Source organism: Herpailurus yagouaroundi, unplaced genomic scaffold (genome assembly GCF_014898765.1).
Source record: "Herpailurus yagouaroundi ecotype Mexico unplaced genomic scaffold, PumYag 403, whole genome shotgun sequence".
In the NCBI taxonomy this organism is placed as follows: Eukaryota; Metazoa; Chordata; class Mammalia; order Carnivora; family Felidae; genus Herpailurus; species Herpailurus yagouaroundi.
The window spans coordinates 2,375,792-2,395,893 of record NW_024412620.1 but is presented as its reverse complement, the minus strand read 5'-3'; the positions used below and the strand labels follow the sequence as shown (position 1 = coordinate 2,395,893).

Here is a 20,102-nt window from a genome sequence, read left to right as displayed (position 1 = left end):
GAAACAGGAAGGTTAAAAAAAACTTGCACAGAATCACACTGATGAAGATCTCAATATACTTTTTCAGTTTAAAAATTAATATAGGGGCACCTGGGTGGCTCCGTTGGTTGGGTGTCCGACTTCGGCTCAGTTCATGATCTCACGGTCCATGAGTTCGAGCCCCGCGTCGGGCTCTGTGCTGATGGCTCAGAGCCTGGAGCCTGCTTAGGATCCAGTGTCTCCCTCTCTCCCTGCCCCTCCCTCTCCTCCTGCCTCTCTCTCAAAAAGAAATAAACATTAAAAAATTAAAAATAATTCATATATAAAATGTCCCTTTTATTTAAAAATTTTTTTTTCAACGTTTACTTATTTTGGGGACAGAGAGAGACAGAGCATGAACGGGGGAGGGGCAGAGAGAGAGGGAGACACAGAATCGGAAACAGGCTCCAGGCGCTGAGCCATCAGCCCAGAGCCCGACGCGGGGCTCGAACTCCCGGACCGCGAGATCGTGACCTGGCTGAAGTCGGACGCCCAACCGACTGCGCCACCCAGGCGCCCCTAAAATGTCCCTTTTAAAATACAACTAAAGTAAATTTATCTAGTGTTGTAGAAACAAACACAAAATAGAGAGCGATATTTAGCTATTCTAGTAGCTGGAGCTACCATAACAAAATGCCGTAGACTCACACAGCAGAAATTAATTTTCTCACTGTTCTGGAAGCTGGAAGCCTAAAATCAAAGCACTAGCATGGTTGGGCTCTCTTCCTGGCTTGCAGTTGGCCACTCTCACTGTGTCTTCATTTGGTGGCGGTCAGTGAGGGAGACAGAGTGAGAGAGCGCTTGCGTTCTGCTGTCTCTCCTTATAAGGGCCATCAGTCCCATCATGAGGGCCCTCTCCTGTGACATCTTTAACCCTAATTACCTCCCAAAGGCCCAATCTCCAAACACCACCACACTGGAGAGTTGGGGATTGAGCATATGACATTTGGAGGGGACGCAATCCAGTCCATAGCAGCTATTTTGCAAGCGGTAATTTGACACTCTCATAGTGAGTGACCACTGGGCCTCTACCGGGTTCTGTAGCTCCTCCTGAATCAGCAAAGGCCCGATTATTGTGGGTAAAGTTTGTATATAACTATACAGCTCATGTATTTCTTTTTATAATACTGCATTGAAGAAATTGGGCTTGTATAATTTTTGGATTAGATCTACCAGAGATTATTTACATCCTTCTAGTTTAGGGCTCTGGACTACCAACCGTCACCAGCCCTGGGGCTGGCGAATATGCTTGTGGGCCCCTGGGACAGCTCTCACCCCTTCGTTTCAACTGTGGGCCACCTCTGGCACCTTTGGAATATGGCACCTGAGGATGGTCAGAGTGGTAGTAGATGACCTCTATCTTCTGTGCCACTGTCTGTGGCACCCAGGACCATCACCCACACCCTCTGTTGGCCCATGTGAAGGCAGATCTCCAGGGATGACCACTTCTGTCTCCCCCTCAGAATTTTCCAGACTGTTGCTCCGCAAGATCAATGACCCTTTCCTTCAATGTCCTCTCTTACCTTCAACTCATGTGGAGATGCCATGCTGTCTTTGGCCAGTGTCAGGGCATGCTGGGAAGAGATGGGAGAACTTTGCATAAGTGGGCTGCTTTTTCACTCCATTCACAGGCGTCTTGTTGGTCCTCCACACAGGTGGCAAGGTCTGGAAGGCAGAGATGCAGTCCACGTTGAAAGAGACCCCATTCCACAAATGCAGTGATTATGAGTTGCACCATAGGCTAAGACATACCACACACCATCAACTCCAAAAAGTAAATGCAGGACAACTGGAAAATGAAGTCTTGTTTGCATTTTCACTGCCTGGAAAATGGATAATTCTTGCATTTGTGGTTATCATCCATGAAGCACAGGAACAACCGTTGAACATCCTTGGAAGCCAGTGCTCACGGGCAGCCCGATGCATGATCAACGTAACAAATAACGATATGATTAAGAATGAGGAAATAGTATTAGGGAACCACAGGAATCAGATGACCAATATCCATATAAATGGGTTCTAAAGAACTGGGCAATGTGAATAGTAACAATGGTGCCATCATTTTCCTACCACTAGGAGATATAAAATTACCCAGAAATAGCACACTGGGCACATTTAGCAATACTAAGATCCAAACCAATAGATATGGTACCTAGACACTATGAATAACTTCCATGTGCATTGATTAGACAACAAACACACAAATACATACTTCTTCTCTACCTAGTAGTCTAGATTTCCATCAATAAATGACTCTACCTTACACGGGGACCATGGATTTTGTAATGCAGTTTTAAGCCAGATTGTTGTTATAGACGGGGGATTCTCAAAAAAAAAAAAAATTGCTTGGGGTCCTGCACACCCTCGGTGCAGTCCTGTTTATAGGAAGGCAAATGCTGCATCTGCCCATGGCCCTGAAACTTGGTGGGGTAGAGAAGGGGGATCACCAGCATCATGATCCATAGAGGCTCCTTTCATGGGTCAGCCTCATTTGGGCTCCATTTCCCAGTCCCTATCTCCGTGCTTGCCAGCTCCAGTGTGGGAATCTTTCTAGTTTTCTGCAGGAAAAAATGGCTCCATGTCTTTATGCTGCCTCTGTGCACAGCTGAGGCTACAACACCCCCCCCTCCCTTGCACTGCATCAGTCCTATTAGGCTCCCATAGGCATTCTACCTTCCAAACAACTTAAAAACTGAAGCAGGCAGGTGTTGGCACCTCATCCAAGTTACACAGCAGATTATACAGCAGATATGCGCCCAGCAATCTCTAAACCATGGGTGGAAATAATAGCGCTCTCTACAGACGTATGTTCCTCAAAGTCAGAGTTGACCCTGTCCTGCTATTCTCCTGCGCTGCCGGGCTCAGAACAGCTGCCTCGGATAGTGCCTCGGCGAGGAAACTGGGCTTCATCTGACCTCACTAAAGAATGTTGAAGCATATGACGAAACCGACGAACGAGTTCTACCGTTAGGGGCAAAAGTAGGAGACTTTGATCAAGTATGAAGATCAGAACATCAGAGCAAGCCTGATAAAGAATTAGGAAAGACTGGAGTGTCCGAATACGTGCCATGTAACCAGTGACACAAAATAAATCCCTGCAGGCTGTTTGCTAAAATTAGGACGGTGTAGCCACAGTAGTTTTAATTTTATGTAAAATGGAGTCGAAAATCCTCTGCAGCTCTGTGGGCATCTATTGGCTACCTGCATGTGTTCCTACCTGTATTATATTTGCTTTACTCAAAAATAAAACCAGCTCATTCTATGTTTATTAACTAGCATGTTCCTGTGGTCTTGATTTCTCTCCCAGTACTTTCAACTGTCTTAATATCCGGGCATGGATAGAAAACATTAGTCATCCTATGATAAACTGAAGGTATCTGGGAGCCCCTATTTAGGGCATGATGAAAAAATTCATTACATTAAAATACCACATTGTTATGGTAAGAATAATAAAAATACAAGAATTAGGAAAGACCTTGTATATTGAGTATATGTGAAGTTACCAAATTGAATATTTTCAAATTTTTAAATTAGAAACGTCAGCTTTCTCACTCTTGTAGCTTTTGTCTAAATTAAAAAAAAATTTAGGGTTTATTTATTTTGAGAGAGAGAGAGAGAGACAGACAGAGACAGAGCTCAAGCAGGGGAGGGGTTAGAAAGAGAGGGAGACACAGAATCCGAAGCAGGCTCCAGGCTCTGAGCTTTCAGCACAGAGCCCAACACAGGGCTCGAACCCATGAACCATCAGATTATGATCCGAACCAAAGTCGAATGCTTAAGGCACAGAGCCACGCAATGGTAGCTATACAAGGCTTTACAAGGGTATACAAGGGCTATACAAGGGTGGCTATACAAGTTATACAAGGGTATCCTTGTATAACTTTTTATATAGAATTTTGTTCTTGAAATGTACCACATAATTCTTGATCATGATTCTTTAATGACCCTTTGAAAATCTTGATGGTCACTATCAATGAGAAAATTTTCTTGTACAATTTGAAATGCTTTTAACTATTAAAAATTTTATTTTTCTCATTTTTCTTATTTTATTTTTCTTGAAGTTTATTTATTTATTTTGAGAGAAAGAAAGAGGGCACATGAGCGGGGGAGAGGCAGAGAGAGAGGGAGAGAGAGAATCCCAAGCAGGCTCCATGCTTTCAGTGCAGAGCCCAATGTGGGGCTCGATCTCACAAATTGTGAGATCGTGAGCTGAGCTGAAATCAAGAGTTGGATGCTTAATCAACTGAGTCACCCAGGTTTCCCAACTATGAACAGTTTAAAACACTTTAAATTACAGCTGACCTTGAACAAGGCAGGGGTAAGGGGCTGACTCCCTACACAGTAGAAAATCTGCATGTAACTTTTGACTGCCCCCAAACATAACTACTAACAACCTACTGGTGACCAGAAGCCTTACCAATAACATAGCCAATTAACACATATTTTGAATACTATATGTATTGTATATTGTATTTTTATAATAAGTAAGCTAGAGAAAAGAAAATTTAAGAAAAGCCTAAGGAAAAGAAAATACATTTGCAGTAGTGTCCTGTAAAAAATCACATATAAGTGGACCTTTGCACTTCAAGCCCATATTGTTCAAGGGTCTACCATATATATTTTTCTTTGACTTAATATTTTAAATTTACTTATATTGTATTATTCTGACGTGTCCGTTTTTTTCTTTCAACGTTTCAGTTTTCACAGGAATATATGACAAGAACATACATTGTGCTTAGGAATTCTATTTTTCAATAGTGGTGGCCTAAAATTGGGGCTAATTACCCTCTGAGGAGAAACTAATGTACCTGGATTTAAAGCATTAGAAATTATCTTACACCCATTGATAAGTCAACAAAATAGAGTGGGGATTACCAGAGAAAACTCTGGGAGAAAACCTGAACCCAGAAAAGAAAGGGAGAATATTGGCAACAACATTAAATCTGCCCTAGGGTTGTTTACGGATAGCAGGAAACTTACGTTTATCCTTTTAATTTCATGGGGCAAGAGGAACCGAAGTCATTTTCCAAGGCCCATCCAAGGTGGAAAGTTTTACCAGATGTGGTCCCAGCTTTTCCATGGACTTGCAAAGGACTCTACCCTCAGGCTTAGAATGAACCAAAAGTCAACTTGCTGTTTCTGAACCCAACCCTGGAGGATTGCAGGGAAAGTTGCCATAGTGTTGAATGAAGCAGAAAAAAGTAAAAATGAATAGAAATATACACACTTAACCCTGAGAATTTGTGACCATTGCTCAGTCATTGCGAGGATTCACAGCCCAAGTTCTGGAGACCTGAGTGGGTCAGGAAACCCCACACCCTAAACGTGGTTTAAGGTAGTGCCCAAGTGATAGTGTAAAATAAATTTGGTAGATGGAAAACCAAGTATCTCTGGAGAGAGTACCTTCACCCTATGCCTTACGGAATCCCAGCAAGTAATTTTGCAAAGACTAATGAGTAGCACAATCAAAGGCAACTGGGCACATAAGGAAATAAGCCCCCGTGAATAAGAGCTGCAGAAACAAGGGAAAGAATGAAATGGTGAATAGGAGTCAGAGAAATAGATCAGGCTTAAGAATTCAACTTGAAGAGGCACCTGGGTGGCTCAGTCAGTTGGGCCTCTGACTCTTGACATTGGCTCAGGTCGTGATCTCACGGTCGTGAGGTCAGGCTGCCCATTGGGCTCCGCACTGAGGGTGGAGCCTGCTTGAGATTGTCTCTGTCTCTGTCTCTCTCTCTTCCTCTCTCTCTCAAAAGAAATAAATACACATAAAGAAGAAGAATTCAATTTAGTAAATTATTTGGCAGAGGCATCTGTCCCACAGTATGCACAGGAAGCAAATAGAGCCGAAGCCTTCTGAGTTTTTGAGGGGATTGTGTAGTTAAGAAAATTAAGATCTTGGACTTAAGGACCTGAGGAAGATGGCGGCGTAGGAGGACGCTGGGCCCACCGCGTCCTGCATATCACTTAGATTCCACCTACACCTGCCTAAATAACCCAGAAAACCACCGGAAGACTAGCAGAACGGAGTCTCCAGAGCCAAGCACAGACAAGAGGCCCACAGAAGAGGGTAGGAAGGGCGGCGAGGCGGTGCGCACTACACGGACTGGCGGGAGGGAGCCGGGGTGGAGGGGCCACCTGCCGGCCAAGCAGAGCCCCCGAGTCTGGCTTGCAAAAGCAGAGGGGCCTGACGGAGTGTGTTCCGACAGCAAGAGGGACTTGACATCTGGAAGGTTATAAGTTAACAGCTCTGCTCAGAGAACGGAGGGCTGGAGGACAACGGGAGGGAGAGTTGCTGAGCCCGGGAGGACAGAGCTCAGTTTGGTGGGGAACAAAGGCGCTCGCCAGCGCCATCTCCCTCGCCCATCCCCCAGCCAAAATCCCAAAGGGAACCAGTTCCTGCCAGGGAACTTGCTGGCACCGTGCAAACACCCAACGCTGGGCTCCTGCAGATCCACACCTCTGGCGGTGGGTCTGACTCCCTCCCGCTGCCGCAGGGCCCCTCCCGAGGCGGATCACCGAAGGAGAAGGGAGCTGAGCCTGCCCCTCCCACCACCGTGCACCTTGCGGATCCACCCCAGCTAATACGCCAGATCCCCAGCACCACAAGCCTGGCAGTGTGCAAGTAGCCCAGATGGGCCACGCCACCCCACAGTGAATCCTGCCCCTAGGAAAGGGGAAGAGAAGGCACACACCAGTCTGACTGTGGCCCCAGCGGTGGGCTGGGGGCAGACATCAGATCTGACTGTGGCCCCGCCCACCATCGCGAGTTATTCAAGACAGCACAGGGGAAGTGCCCTGGAGGTCCACACCACTCTAGGAACTATCCAAAATGACCAAATGGAAGAATTCCCCTCAAAAGAATCTCCAGGAAATAACAACAGCTAACGAACTGATCAAAAAGGATTTAAACAATATAACAGAAAGTGAATTTAGAATAATAGTCATAAAATTAATCGCTGGGCTTGAAAACAGTATAGAGGACAGCAGAGAATCTATTGCTACAGAGATCAAGGGACTAAGGAATAGTCATGAGGAGCTAAAAAATGCAATAAACGAGTGCAAAATAATATGGAAACGACCACGGCTCGGATTGAAGAGGCAGGGGAGAGAATAGGTGAATTAGAAGATAAAATTATGGAAAAAGAAGAAGCTGAGAAAAAGGGAGATAAAAAAATCCAGGAGTATGAGGGGAAAATTAGAGAACTAAGTGATGCACTAAAGAGAAATAATCTACGCATAATTGGTATTCCAGAGGAGGAAGAGAGAGGGAAAGGTGCTGAAGTTGTACTTGAAGAAATCATAGCTGAGAACTTCCCTGATCTGGGGAAGGAAAAAGGCATTGAAATCCAAGAAGCACAGAGAGCTCCCTTCAGACTTAACTTGAATCGATCTTCTGCAGGACAATGGGATACTATGTGGCAATGAGAAAGAATGAAATAATGGCCTTTTGTAGCAACGTGGATGGAACTGGAGAGTGTGATGCTAAGTGAAATAAGCCATACAGAGAAAGACAGATAGCATATGTTTTCACTCTTATGTGGATCCTGAGAAACTTAACAGAAACCCATGGGGGAGGGGAAGGAAAAAAAAAAAAAGAGGTTAGAGTGGGAGAGAGCCAAAGCATGAGAGACTCTTAAAAACTGAGAACAAACTGAGGGTTGATGGGGGGTGGGAGGGAGGGAAGGGTGGGTGATGGGTATTGAGGAGGGCACCTGTTGGGATGAGCACTGGATGTTGTATGGAAACCAATTTGACAATAAATTTCATATATTGAAATAAATAAATAAATAAATAAATAAATAAATAAATAAATAAAATGCTGTCATTATCATATACTAAAAAAATAAATAAATAAACCATTTTGAATTTATTTAAAAAAAAAAGATCTTGGACTTAGAAAAACTTTGGCTGTTTAAGCCTTTGGGTGTCCCAGATTTCATGGGCAGTAAGTGGGTTGCAAAAGCTGTACGTGTCAAAGAGAACAGAGCCCCCGACCTCCATTCACGGTCATTCTGAAGTGACCAGGGAGATAAATGAATAAAAAGCAACCTCCCTGGGGCAGATCCACAATACTGGTGACCAATGGTATTGGCTGTAATGAGACTTACAATATAGGAATCAGAGGGAAAGCAGAGCATACGGAATTCCTAAATCCTTACTGATATTCTGTAGATAGACATGTTTGGGCCGGCAAGGCTCCAAGTGCTGTGGAAGATAATTTAACAATGAATCTCGTTCCAGTGCCAATTAAGATATTTATAAATTGGTCAGATAGAGAGTATAGAACACTGCTGTGAGGAAGGGTTCCACAAATCTTTTTGAAGTATCTGTTCCTAATTGTTCCCGTTTGGGGTGAATCAGGCTTCTTTGTCTCCATGCCATTTTCTGCCAAATATTATATGACTGCTTTTACATGGTAGACCCAATTAGACTCCTAGCTTCCACGGACTGGGAGAAATACAGATTTCAGTTTTCTGATTTTTTTTAAAAAACAACTGTGAAAACAGGGTTAAGAGAGGAAATGTACATTTCTACACAAATTTTAGGATAAGTTTCTTTCTTTCTTTCTTTTTTTTTTTTTTTTTAGAGAGAGAGGGTGTGCAAGCAGGGGAGGGGCAAAGGGAGAGGGACAGAGAGAATCTTAAGCAAGCTCCTTGCCCAGCAGAGTCCAAAATGAGGCTCAATCTCAGACTGTGAGATCATGACCTGAGTTGAAATCAAGAGTGGGACTCTTAACCGACTGAGTGCCACCCAGGCACTTCTAGGATCCGTTTCTTAAAATCCCTGCTGGGACTATAGATTGATGTGTGGAGAATTGATATCTTAACATTATTGACTTTTTGAAGACATGAAACTTAGTTTTACAATTCATTAATTTCTAATTCATAAAATTTATTTAGGTCTAGAATTTCTCTCAGTAAAGTTTTATAATTTTTGTAGAGTTCTTGACATGGTTTAAAGAATGTATCTCTATTTCAAATTTTTGGATGCTATTGGAAACAGTTGTTTTTAAATTTCATTTTCTAATTGTGTATTGTTAATATATCAAAGTAAAAGTGTTGTTTGTGTATTAACATTGTGTCCTGTGACCTTAGTAAATTCCCTTATTAGCTCTGGTAGATTCTTTTCTAGGTACATAATCATGCCATCTGCCAATAAAGACAACTTTACTTCTACCTTTCCAATTCATTGACTTTCGTTTCTTTTTCTTCCCTATTGAACTGGCTAAAACCTCCAGATGACTGTTGAATAGAAGGGGTAGATATCCATGACTTGTCCTTAGGTAGAAAACATTGAGCCTGTCACTGTTGAGTATGATGACATTTGTAGGTTTATGGAAGATGCCCTTAATTAGATTAAGAAATTTCCCTTCTCTTCTTAGTTTGCTGAGAATAAAAAAAAAAAAAATCACATTTGTTTACTTTTGATAGAGAGAGACAGAGCAGAAGTGGAGGAGGGACAGAGAGAGAAGGGGACACAGAATCCGAAGCAGGCTCCAGGCTCCAAGCTGTCAGCACAGAGCCCAACGCGGGACTCGAACTCACAAACCCTGAGATCATGACCTGAGCCGAAGTCAGTTGCTTAACAGACTGAGCCACCCAGGCGCCCCAGTTTGCTGAGATTTTAACATGAATTTCTGTTGGATTTTATCAAATGCTCATTCTGCATCTATTGAAATGATAATGTGGTTTTCTTTCTTATTTTATGAGTATGTGAATTACATTGATTGATTTTTGGATGTTAAACCAAACTTTTACTCCTTGGAAAAAAACTTATTTGATCGTGATGTACCATAAATCTTTTATATACTGTGGGATTTGCTTTGCTAAAATTTTAAGGATGTTTGTGTCTATGTTTATGAGGGATATTGGTTTATAGTCCTCTTTTCTTGGAATGTCTTTAGCCTCATAAAGTAAGTTTGCAAGTATCTTTACCTTCTGAACAAGTTTGTGTAGGATTGGTATAATTTCTTCCTTAAATGTTTGACTTTACCAGTGAAGAAGCCATCTGAGCATGAAATATTCTCTTTGAAAAGATTCTTTATTAAAAGTTCCATTTTTTATTTAAAATTTTTTTTTAACGTTTACTCATTTTTGAGAGAGAGAGAGAACGTTAGTGGGGAGGGGGCAGAGAGAGAGGGAACCATAGACTCCAAAGCAGGCTCCAGGCTCCGAGCTGTCAGCACAGAGCCCGACGCAGGGCTCAAACCCACGAACCATGAGATCATGTCCTGAGCTGAAGTCAATGCTTAACCGGCTGAGCCACCCAGGCGCCCCTAAAAATTCCATTTCTTCAATTAATAGAGTCTATTCAAGTTTTCTATTCTTATTGGGTCAGACTTTGTAATTCATATCTTCAAGTTAATTTGCTCATTTCATCTAATTTGTTAAATTATTGGTATAAAGTTAAGTTTATTGGTATAAAGTTGATATTCTCTTATTGTTCTTTTACACATTCTTTTTAAAATGTTTCTTTTTAAAATATATTTTAGAGAGACAGAGCGAGTGGAGAAGGGGCAGAGAGAGAGGGTGACAGAGGATCTGAAGCAGACTCTGTGCTTACAGCAGAGAGCCCCATGTGGGGGCTTGAACTCACAAACCATGAAATCATGACATGAGCAGAAGTCAGACATCTAACTGACTGAGCCACTGAGGGGGCTCTTATTGCTTATTTTAATGACCAGGCTTTGTAGTGAGTGATGTATTCTATTGCATTGTTAATACTGGTGATTTTTGTCTTTTCTCTGTATTCTTTACCAGCCAAATGGAAGTTCATCAATTGTTTTTTAAAGACCTAACTTCTGGTTTCATCGGTTTTCTCTTATTTTTCTGTTTTCCATTTCAATGATTTTTACATTTATCTTCACTTTTTTCTTTCTTCTATTTGATTTTCATCACCTTATTGCTTTGGAAAAGCACAGGCAGGCCATTTTGTAAAAATGTCCCTCAAATTACTTTTTTTCTGGTGCTCCCTCATAATTCGATCCAGATTATGCAATGTTTGGCAGAAATAACCCAGAAATGATGCTGCATTTTTCTCAGCATGTCCTATCAGGAGGAACCTCATGTCCATCACTGGGAATGTTAATTTTGACCAATTGGCTGAATTAGTGTCTGTCAGGTTTCTCTACTATAAAGTTACTTGTGAGGAAGTTATTGTAATGTGTCTTGTGAGGAAAATTTGGAGACTATATACTTCTCTTATTTCTCATCAGGCTTTCCCTCACTCACTAATTGCAGAATCCATTGAGGATTCTTGCCTGAAAGTATCGTTACAACGAGGACTGCCAAATGCTGATTTTCTAGTTAAATCGTTCCTGGTACATGTATTCATTGGAATTCTTCTGTAAAAAAAAAAAAAAAAAAAAGGAATTTTCTTTCCCATTTATTTATTTATACCAGCATGCACTCAAGTTTTCACTTTTTTCCTATGTATTACAATCCATTGCCATTATTTTTTTTTTTTTTTCCTAATTGTCCCAGATTTGGTCAAAGGGAGCTTGTTCAAGCTGGCTTCTGAGTCCTTTTGACAGGTTGCCATCATTTTTTGAGCATTTATTTTCTGAACCCATTAATTTCGGATACTACGAGATGTTTCAGAGTCATCTTCTACTTTCCCTGCCCCAGCACTAGTATCGGCCTTTTTCTCCAAGGAACGTGGATTTATTTTATTGGACGATGATATTTAGAAATCTCGTTCTGGAGTCTCATTGCACCTAGGATTTCTGAGCAGACCAGATCTAATGTATATTTAATGTATGACATGTAGAAGACCCTCAGTAAACATGAGTGAGGGATGGGAAAGTAGGCAGATTATGATAACAAGGAGTGGAAGAGGAATGTACATTGCGCTTGAACTTGCACACAAATCTCTGGTAGGGCAAAAGCATCCCTTGTTGACCTCCCTCACTCCACATATTACCAGGCCTGGATGTGAACTTGGTGCCTTATGTTTTTCATTATTGATACTTGTAGGCCAATCTCCCTCCTCCCTCACCACAAAGCCCCTTCCTTCGAATCTCATGCCATCAGAATACATCACCTGCTACCTTCTTCTCTGCCGTCATCTTTAGATGTCTGGGCCACTCCAAGCTCAATGGTTGCAGTCTTGATTCACGAGCACTTACACCAACTCGCCCACTAATTTTACTAAATGTCTCCGGTCTTTTCCTTCTCTTCCTCTCCTCAAATGTATAACACCTCCTCACGTACTTCATACTCGCGATGACCTTGCTTTCGATGTCGATAAAAAAGTAGAAGGAAATTTGCAGAAGTTGCCACCGTGGCATCCCACACGCTTCCGCAGATAAACCTTTATATGCTCCTTTCCTTCCTATTAACTATGGATGATCTGCTCTATCTACTTCTATCTAAGGCCAGGCTCTCCATTTGTGCACTAATAACAGCTAAAGCTTCCTGAGCACTTCCTATGTGATTGGCACTATTCTAAACCCTTTATGTTTATTAACTTACTTCTCGCAGCATCCTATGTATCACCACTTCACAGATGGAAAGGCACTTTATAGATAGATAAATAAGGTACACAGGCAAGGAATTTTCCTAAAGTCACACAGTTGTTAAATGGCGGGAGTTTGATTTGAGCGCAGGCAAGTTGTCTCCGTAATTCATGCTCTTGACCACTAATTATACCACTTTTCCGGATGGAGTCAATTACCTCTCACCTCCTCAAGAGCTAGAAATCTTCCCTTCTTTCTCCTGCATCGTACCCATCAGTGTATACCATGATATACTTCTCCCCATATTTTAAAATGGCATGTTTCTTAAGCTCCCAGTATGTTCCAATGAACATTTCTCTGCCCAAACTTTTCTGCAGAACGTCTCAAAAAAGTTGTCTGTATTCACTTGTGTTGGCCATCTTTAATCTCTCTTGTCCCAGTCGCTTTTTGGCCTCTTAACCTAGGCTTTGACTCACAACCACGGTACTGAAAGAGCTTCACTCAAGGCCACCAATGATGTCCATATCGTAAACCTTAATGCTGAATCTGTCTTCCTCTTGCTTTCATCACTTGGGTTCATTGACACATATTCTCTTATTGATGACTCCCACATATACATCTCAAGCCTAGACCCCCGCTTCAGAATTCCAGATTTGTATTTTTGACTACTTATACAACATCTCTACTTTGATGCCTAAAAGGCATCTCAAACTTACATGTAGGAACACAAACTCCTGACCTTTCTGTTACAAAAGTCTTCCCCAAGGGAGTTAAGGTTTAGTAAGTGCAACCTCCCCCTTTCTGTCCCTCAGGCTAAAACTCTTAGTGTCATCCTTAATTCCTTTCTTGCCTTTTTAACTGCACACCTAATCCTTTAACAAATCCTGCTAGTCTCAACTTCAAAATATAACATTATGCTTCCCATCATATACCTCTGAGTCCTTACCTTTTCACCCCAGAAGCTGTCAGGATGCCTGGTTCAGAGACTTTGAGGTTGTTAGCAACATCTGTCTTATTATTCACAGGAATCTTCCCTCTTCCTGGTTCTGTTTCTACCTCCCCCCCCCGCCCCACCAGCTTAGTTAGTCTATGATGAGAGTATAGGATTTCAGAGAACAGCAAGGAAGAGAGATGTCTTTTAGTGGTTCTGCTCCCATAAGTCAGGATGTTCCCCTAGAGCAAGGAAGACCAAAATTTGCTACCCGCTTGGAGTTGAGAAAGGGAAAACTATAGGGAAAAAACTTAATATATTAGTAAATTGTCCTACCGGAGTAAAGAACAGATACACTTTTAAAGAATATATGGGAAGGGCGCCTGGGTGGCTCAGTCAGGTAAACATCCCACTTCAGCTCCGGTCATGATCTCGCAGTTCATGAGTTCGAGCCCCGAGTGGGGCTCTGTGCTGACAGCTCAGAGCCTGGAGCCCATTTCGGAGTCTGTGTCTCCCTCTCTGTGTCCCTCCCCGGCTCATGCTCTCTCTTTCTCTCTTTCTGAAATAAATACACACTAAAAGAAAATTTAAGGAATATATTGAGATGGATGAAGTAGAGGCAATGGGAAGCAAGGAAAAGAATACCACCACCTCTCAACACTGAGACAACAAGGAGCATGAAAACGAACCAGCCACCACTGGACTAGTTTGCAAAAGAAGCATTGACTAGGGAGGAAGCCATTTTTTTTTTTTTAAGTTGTTTAATTTTATTTTGAGAGAGAGAGACAGAGCATGAGCGGAGGAGGGGCAGAGAGAGAGAGAGAGAGACTCAGAATCTGAAACAGGCTCCAGGTTCTGAGCTGTCAGCACAGAGCCCGAGGCGGGGCTCGAACTCACAGACCGCGAGATCGTGACCTAAGCTGAAGTCGGACACTCAACCGACTGAGCCACCCAGGTGCCCCATGGAGGGAGCTGTTTTTTAATTTAGGCAAGGGGGTGGAGGGGACGCTCAAGTTGGTTGAGTAGAAAAAAAGGCATTTCCACCTTGGGCATTAACCAACAAAAAGTAGTAGGGTGTGATAAGACAAAAAATATTTAAGTGTTCTAAGAAACGTGATAGTGATAGTAGGTTAAATATTATACTACACAAATTTCTGTGGTAAGCAAGTATAATTTCCTGCATGGATTATCAGCAACAGTGTCAAGGGTAAAGGCAATACCATCTTTGCAATCAAAGTATCATCTCAAAGGAGAGCTTACCTTGGGGAAAAAACATAAAATTATTCAAGTTCATGACAACAGGACACAAAGCAGTTATAAAACCTGTAAGACAATGCCATTAGCCCCAATACGCCTACTGTTTATTTTCTTCAAGGTAACTATTAAATATTTTTTCAGCTTTACCTTTATCTAAATAATAAGATATAAAGGTTAACTCAGTGTATTGTATTGCTGAAGTTCAATATTTCCCAATATCTGAAATTCCTGTGATTATAAACCTGTGTCCATTGATTCCACTTTAATCGTACAGAATAATTATGCGGAACTTACCATTTTTACTTCTCCACTGAACACAAGTCTTCTCCGTGAGCCTTTCCTACTTTGGGCGCACTGCGTTTGCACTTTCCATTCCTGCTATGTGAATCTCATCTATTTGCCCTTCCTTAATTCACATCCTGTCTCGAACGCCTCCCTGCCCAGCACGCGCTCGTGTAGCAAAGATAGCTTAGATACTCCCTGTACTCTGTACAGGTGATTGCTGTAATATTTGTTAATTCTACACTTTTTCTCTCACTGTGTTAGTTTTGCTTTTCCTGTGATAGGACATAAGCAAATTGGGGGTAGCCACTGTGTTGTAGATCTTGGTAAGCACACACCTAGCACATGGTGACCTGCACGTAGTAGGCGCTCAGGTGTTTTTCTAAATAACTGAATCGGTGTTATGCTCGCTGCTACCCCAGGAAGCACCAAACTGTCACAAAGTAGGCGGAGCAGGCCCTCTTATTTAACAAACAAATGGATTAGTAGCTATGTGTGGCTAAATGCAGAACTTCTAGGAAAGTTCAAAAAATTTCCTACTATTAGAAGCTATTAGGAAATTATTGTTAATCTCGTTAGTTGTGATGATTGTGGTTAGGTAGAAAACATGTCCTTCTTGTTAGAAATGAATACTGAAGTATTTACAGTGAAATACCATGATGCATATGACGTTTACTTTAAAATACTTTAACAACAAAATGGATGAAGCAATATGGCAAAATAATTATTGTTAAATTTAGTTATATGTATATGCTAGTCTATTCCAGCCCTTCAAACGTAATCGGTAAGATGAGAAGAATGGATAATCATCTAGAAAGTAATGTGATTGTCCTTAGGTAAATTAATAACAAGTGACACAACTCTTATATGAGAATATGACATGCTTGAGGTAGTACAATATGGCGTAATTTACAAGTAACTTAAGGGGCACCTGGGTGGCTTAGTTGGTTCAGCATGGGACTCTTGCTGAAATTTTGGCTTAGGTCATGATCCCAGGGTCATGAGACCAAGTCCCGAGTCAGGCTCTGTGTTGAGTGTGGAACCTGCTTAAGATTCTCTCTCTCTCTCTCTCTCTCTCTCTCTCTCTCTCAGTGCTTGAGTGGCTCAGTCGGTTAAGTGACCAACTTCAGCTCAGGTCATGATCTTGCAGTCCGTGAGTTCAAGCCCCACCTCGGGCTCTGTGCTGACGGCTCAGAGCCTGGAGCCTGCTTTGGATTCTGTGTCCCCTCTCTCTCTGCTCCTCCCCCGCTCATGCTCTGTCTCTCTCCGTCTCTCAAAAATGAAAAAATGTTGGGGCGCCTGGGTGGCGCAGTTGGTTAAGCATCTGACTTCAGCCAGGTCACGATCTTGCGGTCCGTGAGTTCGAGCCCCGCGTCGGGCTCTGGGCTGATGGCTCAGAGCCTGGAGCCTGTTTCCGATTCTGTGTCTCCCTCTCTCTCTGCCCCTCCCCCATTCATGCTCTGTCTCTCTCTGTCCCAAAAATAAATAAACGTTGAAAAAAAAAATTTTTTTTAAATGAAAAAATGTTAAAAGAAATTAACTCTGCTGCTCCCCTGCTCATGCTCACTCTCTAAATAAATAAATAAGTAAATAAAAGTAACTGAAAATGTTTCACACCAGGAGAACCAAATGATAGCATTATTAAGTACTTATGAGATGCAGGAAAATAATCTCCTATTTAGAAATAAATATTTATATTTAAGAAAATAAATTTCAAGTACTACATGAGACAAAAATGCAATCCATTATTTATTTCCATTTAGGGAAAATAAATTTTTCTTTACATATCTTCTTGAATTTTTCTTGCTATACATGTAAAATCAATGCGTTCACTGACATGAATAAATATAAATAAATTAATCTTAATATTACAAAAGAATAAGATTTAGGATTTGGCTATGAACACCCCCTACTTCAGAAATATAGACTCTTATGTTAATGTTGTAATATACTTTTAAAGACATTAAGTCAATGAAGATACCTTTCAACCTTTCACAGGGGTCTTTCTCCAAAAAAAAAAAAAAAAAAAGATTGTTTTTAAACAAAATTATAGCCAAAGAATTACTTCTTCATTCTGTGTTCCCCCATTTCCACCAACTAACCCCAGAAAAATCAATGCTCTTGGGTCATTAGCATGTTTTTCCTTTAAAAAATTTTGCCAACGCCTTCAGCCTCATCATAATGGAATAAGAAAACAGGACAATGCCTAATAGTCAAGAGTTATTTTACAATACGGTTCATCTCTCTTTGGCAAGTCTGCTCAGAAGAGACTTCCAGTTTTTTGTTTTCAATATCCAATCAGTTTTTAATATTTAATTTTCTTTGTAAACAAAAGTAACATTACACATCTAGTGAAAAAACTCACTTATTTCCTTCACATTCACGTTCACGTTCTAAGCATGAACAAACCTCTGCACTTTCCTACGCTTTAAGGAAAGTAATCACTCTAAATCTTGCAAGTGGTTCTATTTTCAAGAGGTTTAGGACAGACTTGCTCCATTGATTTTCCTACGCCCCGTAAAGACAGTGATAACATGAAAAACGACGAGCACTATTACATTTATTGTGTCCATTCCTCCACAAGGTTCTAAGAAACTAGAAATATTCTGCACACTTGTGTATATTTTCTTCTGATCTCTTCTTCGGCTAAGTCAGCTAGCCAATGGTTACTAGCGTCATAAGCAAAACTGTCAATGTTATACATGTGTGTCCTGAAAGTTAAAAAAGAAAATTAAAATCAAAATAATTTTATTGACTGATACACATTAATCTTTTGGTTATTATGTGATAAACGATGAAAATTAATCCGTTAATGTAGCATGCAAAACAAATGGAAATTAGTAAGTTATCCAACCTCAGCCAGGGTAGACTTTAGTATTTAGTTGCTATAGCAACACCAACTAAACTAGGATACCTGAGTTTTTTAGTTTCTTGAAAATAAGCAGTCAAATTAGACTCAATGAAGATACTTTCAGAATAAAAGTCAATGAAAACCCCTGCTACATGTGCAATAGAGGAAAGTTTCATCAAAAGACACCTAGAAAAAGACACCCAAAAAACTTCACAGATACGTTTATATTATGGTATTTTTGCATCATAATTTTGTATAATATAAAAAGGCTATAAGATCTATAAACGTGACTTATGAAAGATACCGTAAAACCAATTTTAATATTTCCTACACACTGGAAATTCTAAAAGCCACCAACCAAACCGGAGAAATACAAATACAAATACACTAGAAGCCAATCATCTCACGATGCAAACAGTCATAAGAAAGGCATTCCTATTTGTAAGTCCTAATGCATCCACCTTTTGTTTGACAAGATATTTGCGGTTTTGCTAGCATCCAGTCATTACAATAAGTTGAGTGCAAAACCCAAGGCGAGACGATGAACACAGAATGGAGGACACGGCACGCGAATGAGAGACTCAATGAGTTAGTCACTCAATAATGAAAACCAATTCTGACAAGTCCTTGAACAGTCACAGGTTAAGTCCCGCCCCAGTGTACTGATGGACATTCTGCAAGACACAGAGATGCGACTTTATAAAACCATATACCTTTTAGAACTGACCAGAGGTTTGACTTCTGAGGTATCACCAATCATGGTGAAATTACGAAAGACAACTGCATGCTTTTCTGTTTTCATGTATGTAATAAGAGCTGAGTAGTGGAGAAGGAAAACACCAATTGAATTATAGAATGGTAATTTCAACCGAAAAGCAAGATCAGCATTCCCTTACAACCGGGTCCCTCTTTTGAACTAAAACTCATCACCCAAACCCAACATTTCTAAAAAGAAGTAAGCAAATCCTTTGATAGGCAAACATGAAGGATCACCAGGCGAAGGTACATTATCACCTTCATACTCATTAACCCTTTTCCCAGTCCCTATTAAGATCCAATGTTTAATTAAATCAGTATGAGATCTGGAGTGTAACCAGGAATGTATGAACTTTGCTCTTACCTTCAACAGCTTATACTTGCAAAACTAGGCAAGTGGAGTGTTTTTTTAAGGGCACTTGAAAAAGGCAAATTCCTCCTCAGGGGTTTGCGCGAATTTCTCTGATTCAGAAATAGGGGAACTAGGTTTATTGCAAAACCCCAGTGAAATTCAAAACAGGTATTTTCTCCTTCTATGTCTCAGCACTTTTCATCCTATTAAAACCATCATGGCTGATTATTTTACTAAAGTAGGTAAAGAAACTGAAGCAGCCCAGAGAGCGCCCAATACACTCCACCTTCCCTTCCACCCCTCTCACCTACCAAGCACTGGCTTTGGAAGGCAAACTGATAATGCTCTAATTCAAGAGGAGAGCTGGGATGAGGGCAAAGAAGTATAGAAGATGGGCAGTCTACTGTTTTGGCCACAGTAGTTTTGCTAAAGCATCTGTACCAATGCAACTCACTTAGTAGGTCTTAGAATTCTGTATGTTTTTGGTGAACTCTAAACCACGTTCTTAAAAAGCTTCTGAAAAATCTGAACTCTTTTACTACATTTGCTATTACAGCAATAAAACATACATACATACATATATATGTATATATATATATACATATGTATATATATACATATATATATAATATATATATATATCTAGAATACTTTATTGGCAGTAAACAAATAGCTGTAAAAACTATTTTAAAAACCCACAAAGCCCAGGACCCAGTGGTCAGATAATTTTACCAGAAGACTGAACCATTCAGTGTTTTAAAGAACATTTACATAATTTAGCTTATAATAGGCTTAAATCATATTGTTAATTTAAGGAGAAAGGTAAGAGTTACAGAGGGTAAAAAGTAGATAGCTCACATCAACCCCCAAATTAAAACAAGCCATTTAGTAACAGCATTAAAATATAGTTGTTTTGAGGGGCCTGGGTTGCTCCGTCGGCTAAGCATCCGACTCTTGATTTTGGCTCAGGTCATGGTCTCACATTCATGGGATTGAGCCCCACATCCAGCTCTGTGCTGACAGCACAGAGCCTCCTTGGGATTCTCTCTCTCTCCCTCTCTCTCTGCCCCTTCCCTGCTTGCACTCTCTCTCTCAAAATAAATAAATAACATATATATCTATATATATCTATATGTATATACATATAGATATATATATACATGTATACATATGTATACTTGAATTATTTCTAAAC

The 20,102-nt window shown here is 40.8% G+C and overlaps 1 protein-coding gene across 5 annotated transcripts in view; it reads right to left on the bottom strand.

The window, feature by feature from the left end:
* Positions 1-740: 740 nt before the first annotated feature.
* Positions 741-20,102, bottom strand: part of CD55 (CD55 molecule (Cromer blood group)) — a 47,904-nt gene continuing 28,542 nt past the window's right edge. Inside the window, exons 10-11 of one of the 5 annotated variants that reach the window (XM_040463545.1) lie at positions 18,513-18,615; positions 16,678-17,659 (exon numbers count right to left, since the gene is read on the bottom strand). In XM_040463545.1, the coding sequence (XP_040319479.1) occupies positions 17,536-17,659; positions 18,513-18,615 (227 nt within the window). In that variant the 3' untranslated portion in view covers positions 16,678-17,535. Of the gene's footprint in view, positions 1,684-16,677; positions 17,660-18,512; positions 18,616-20,102 lie in introns of those variants that run through there. The other 4 variants (XR_005786943.1, XM_040463548.1, XM_040463551.1 and 1 more) reach the window with 4 other exon arrangements.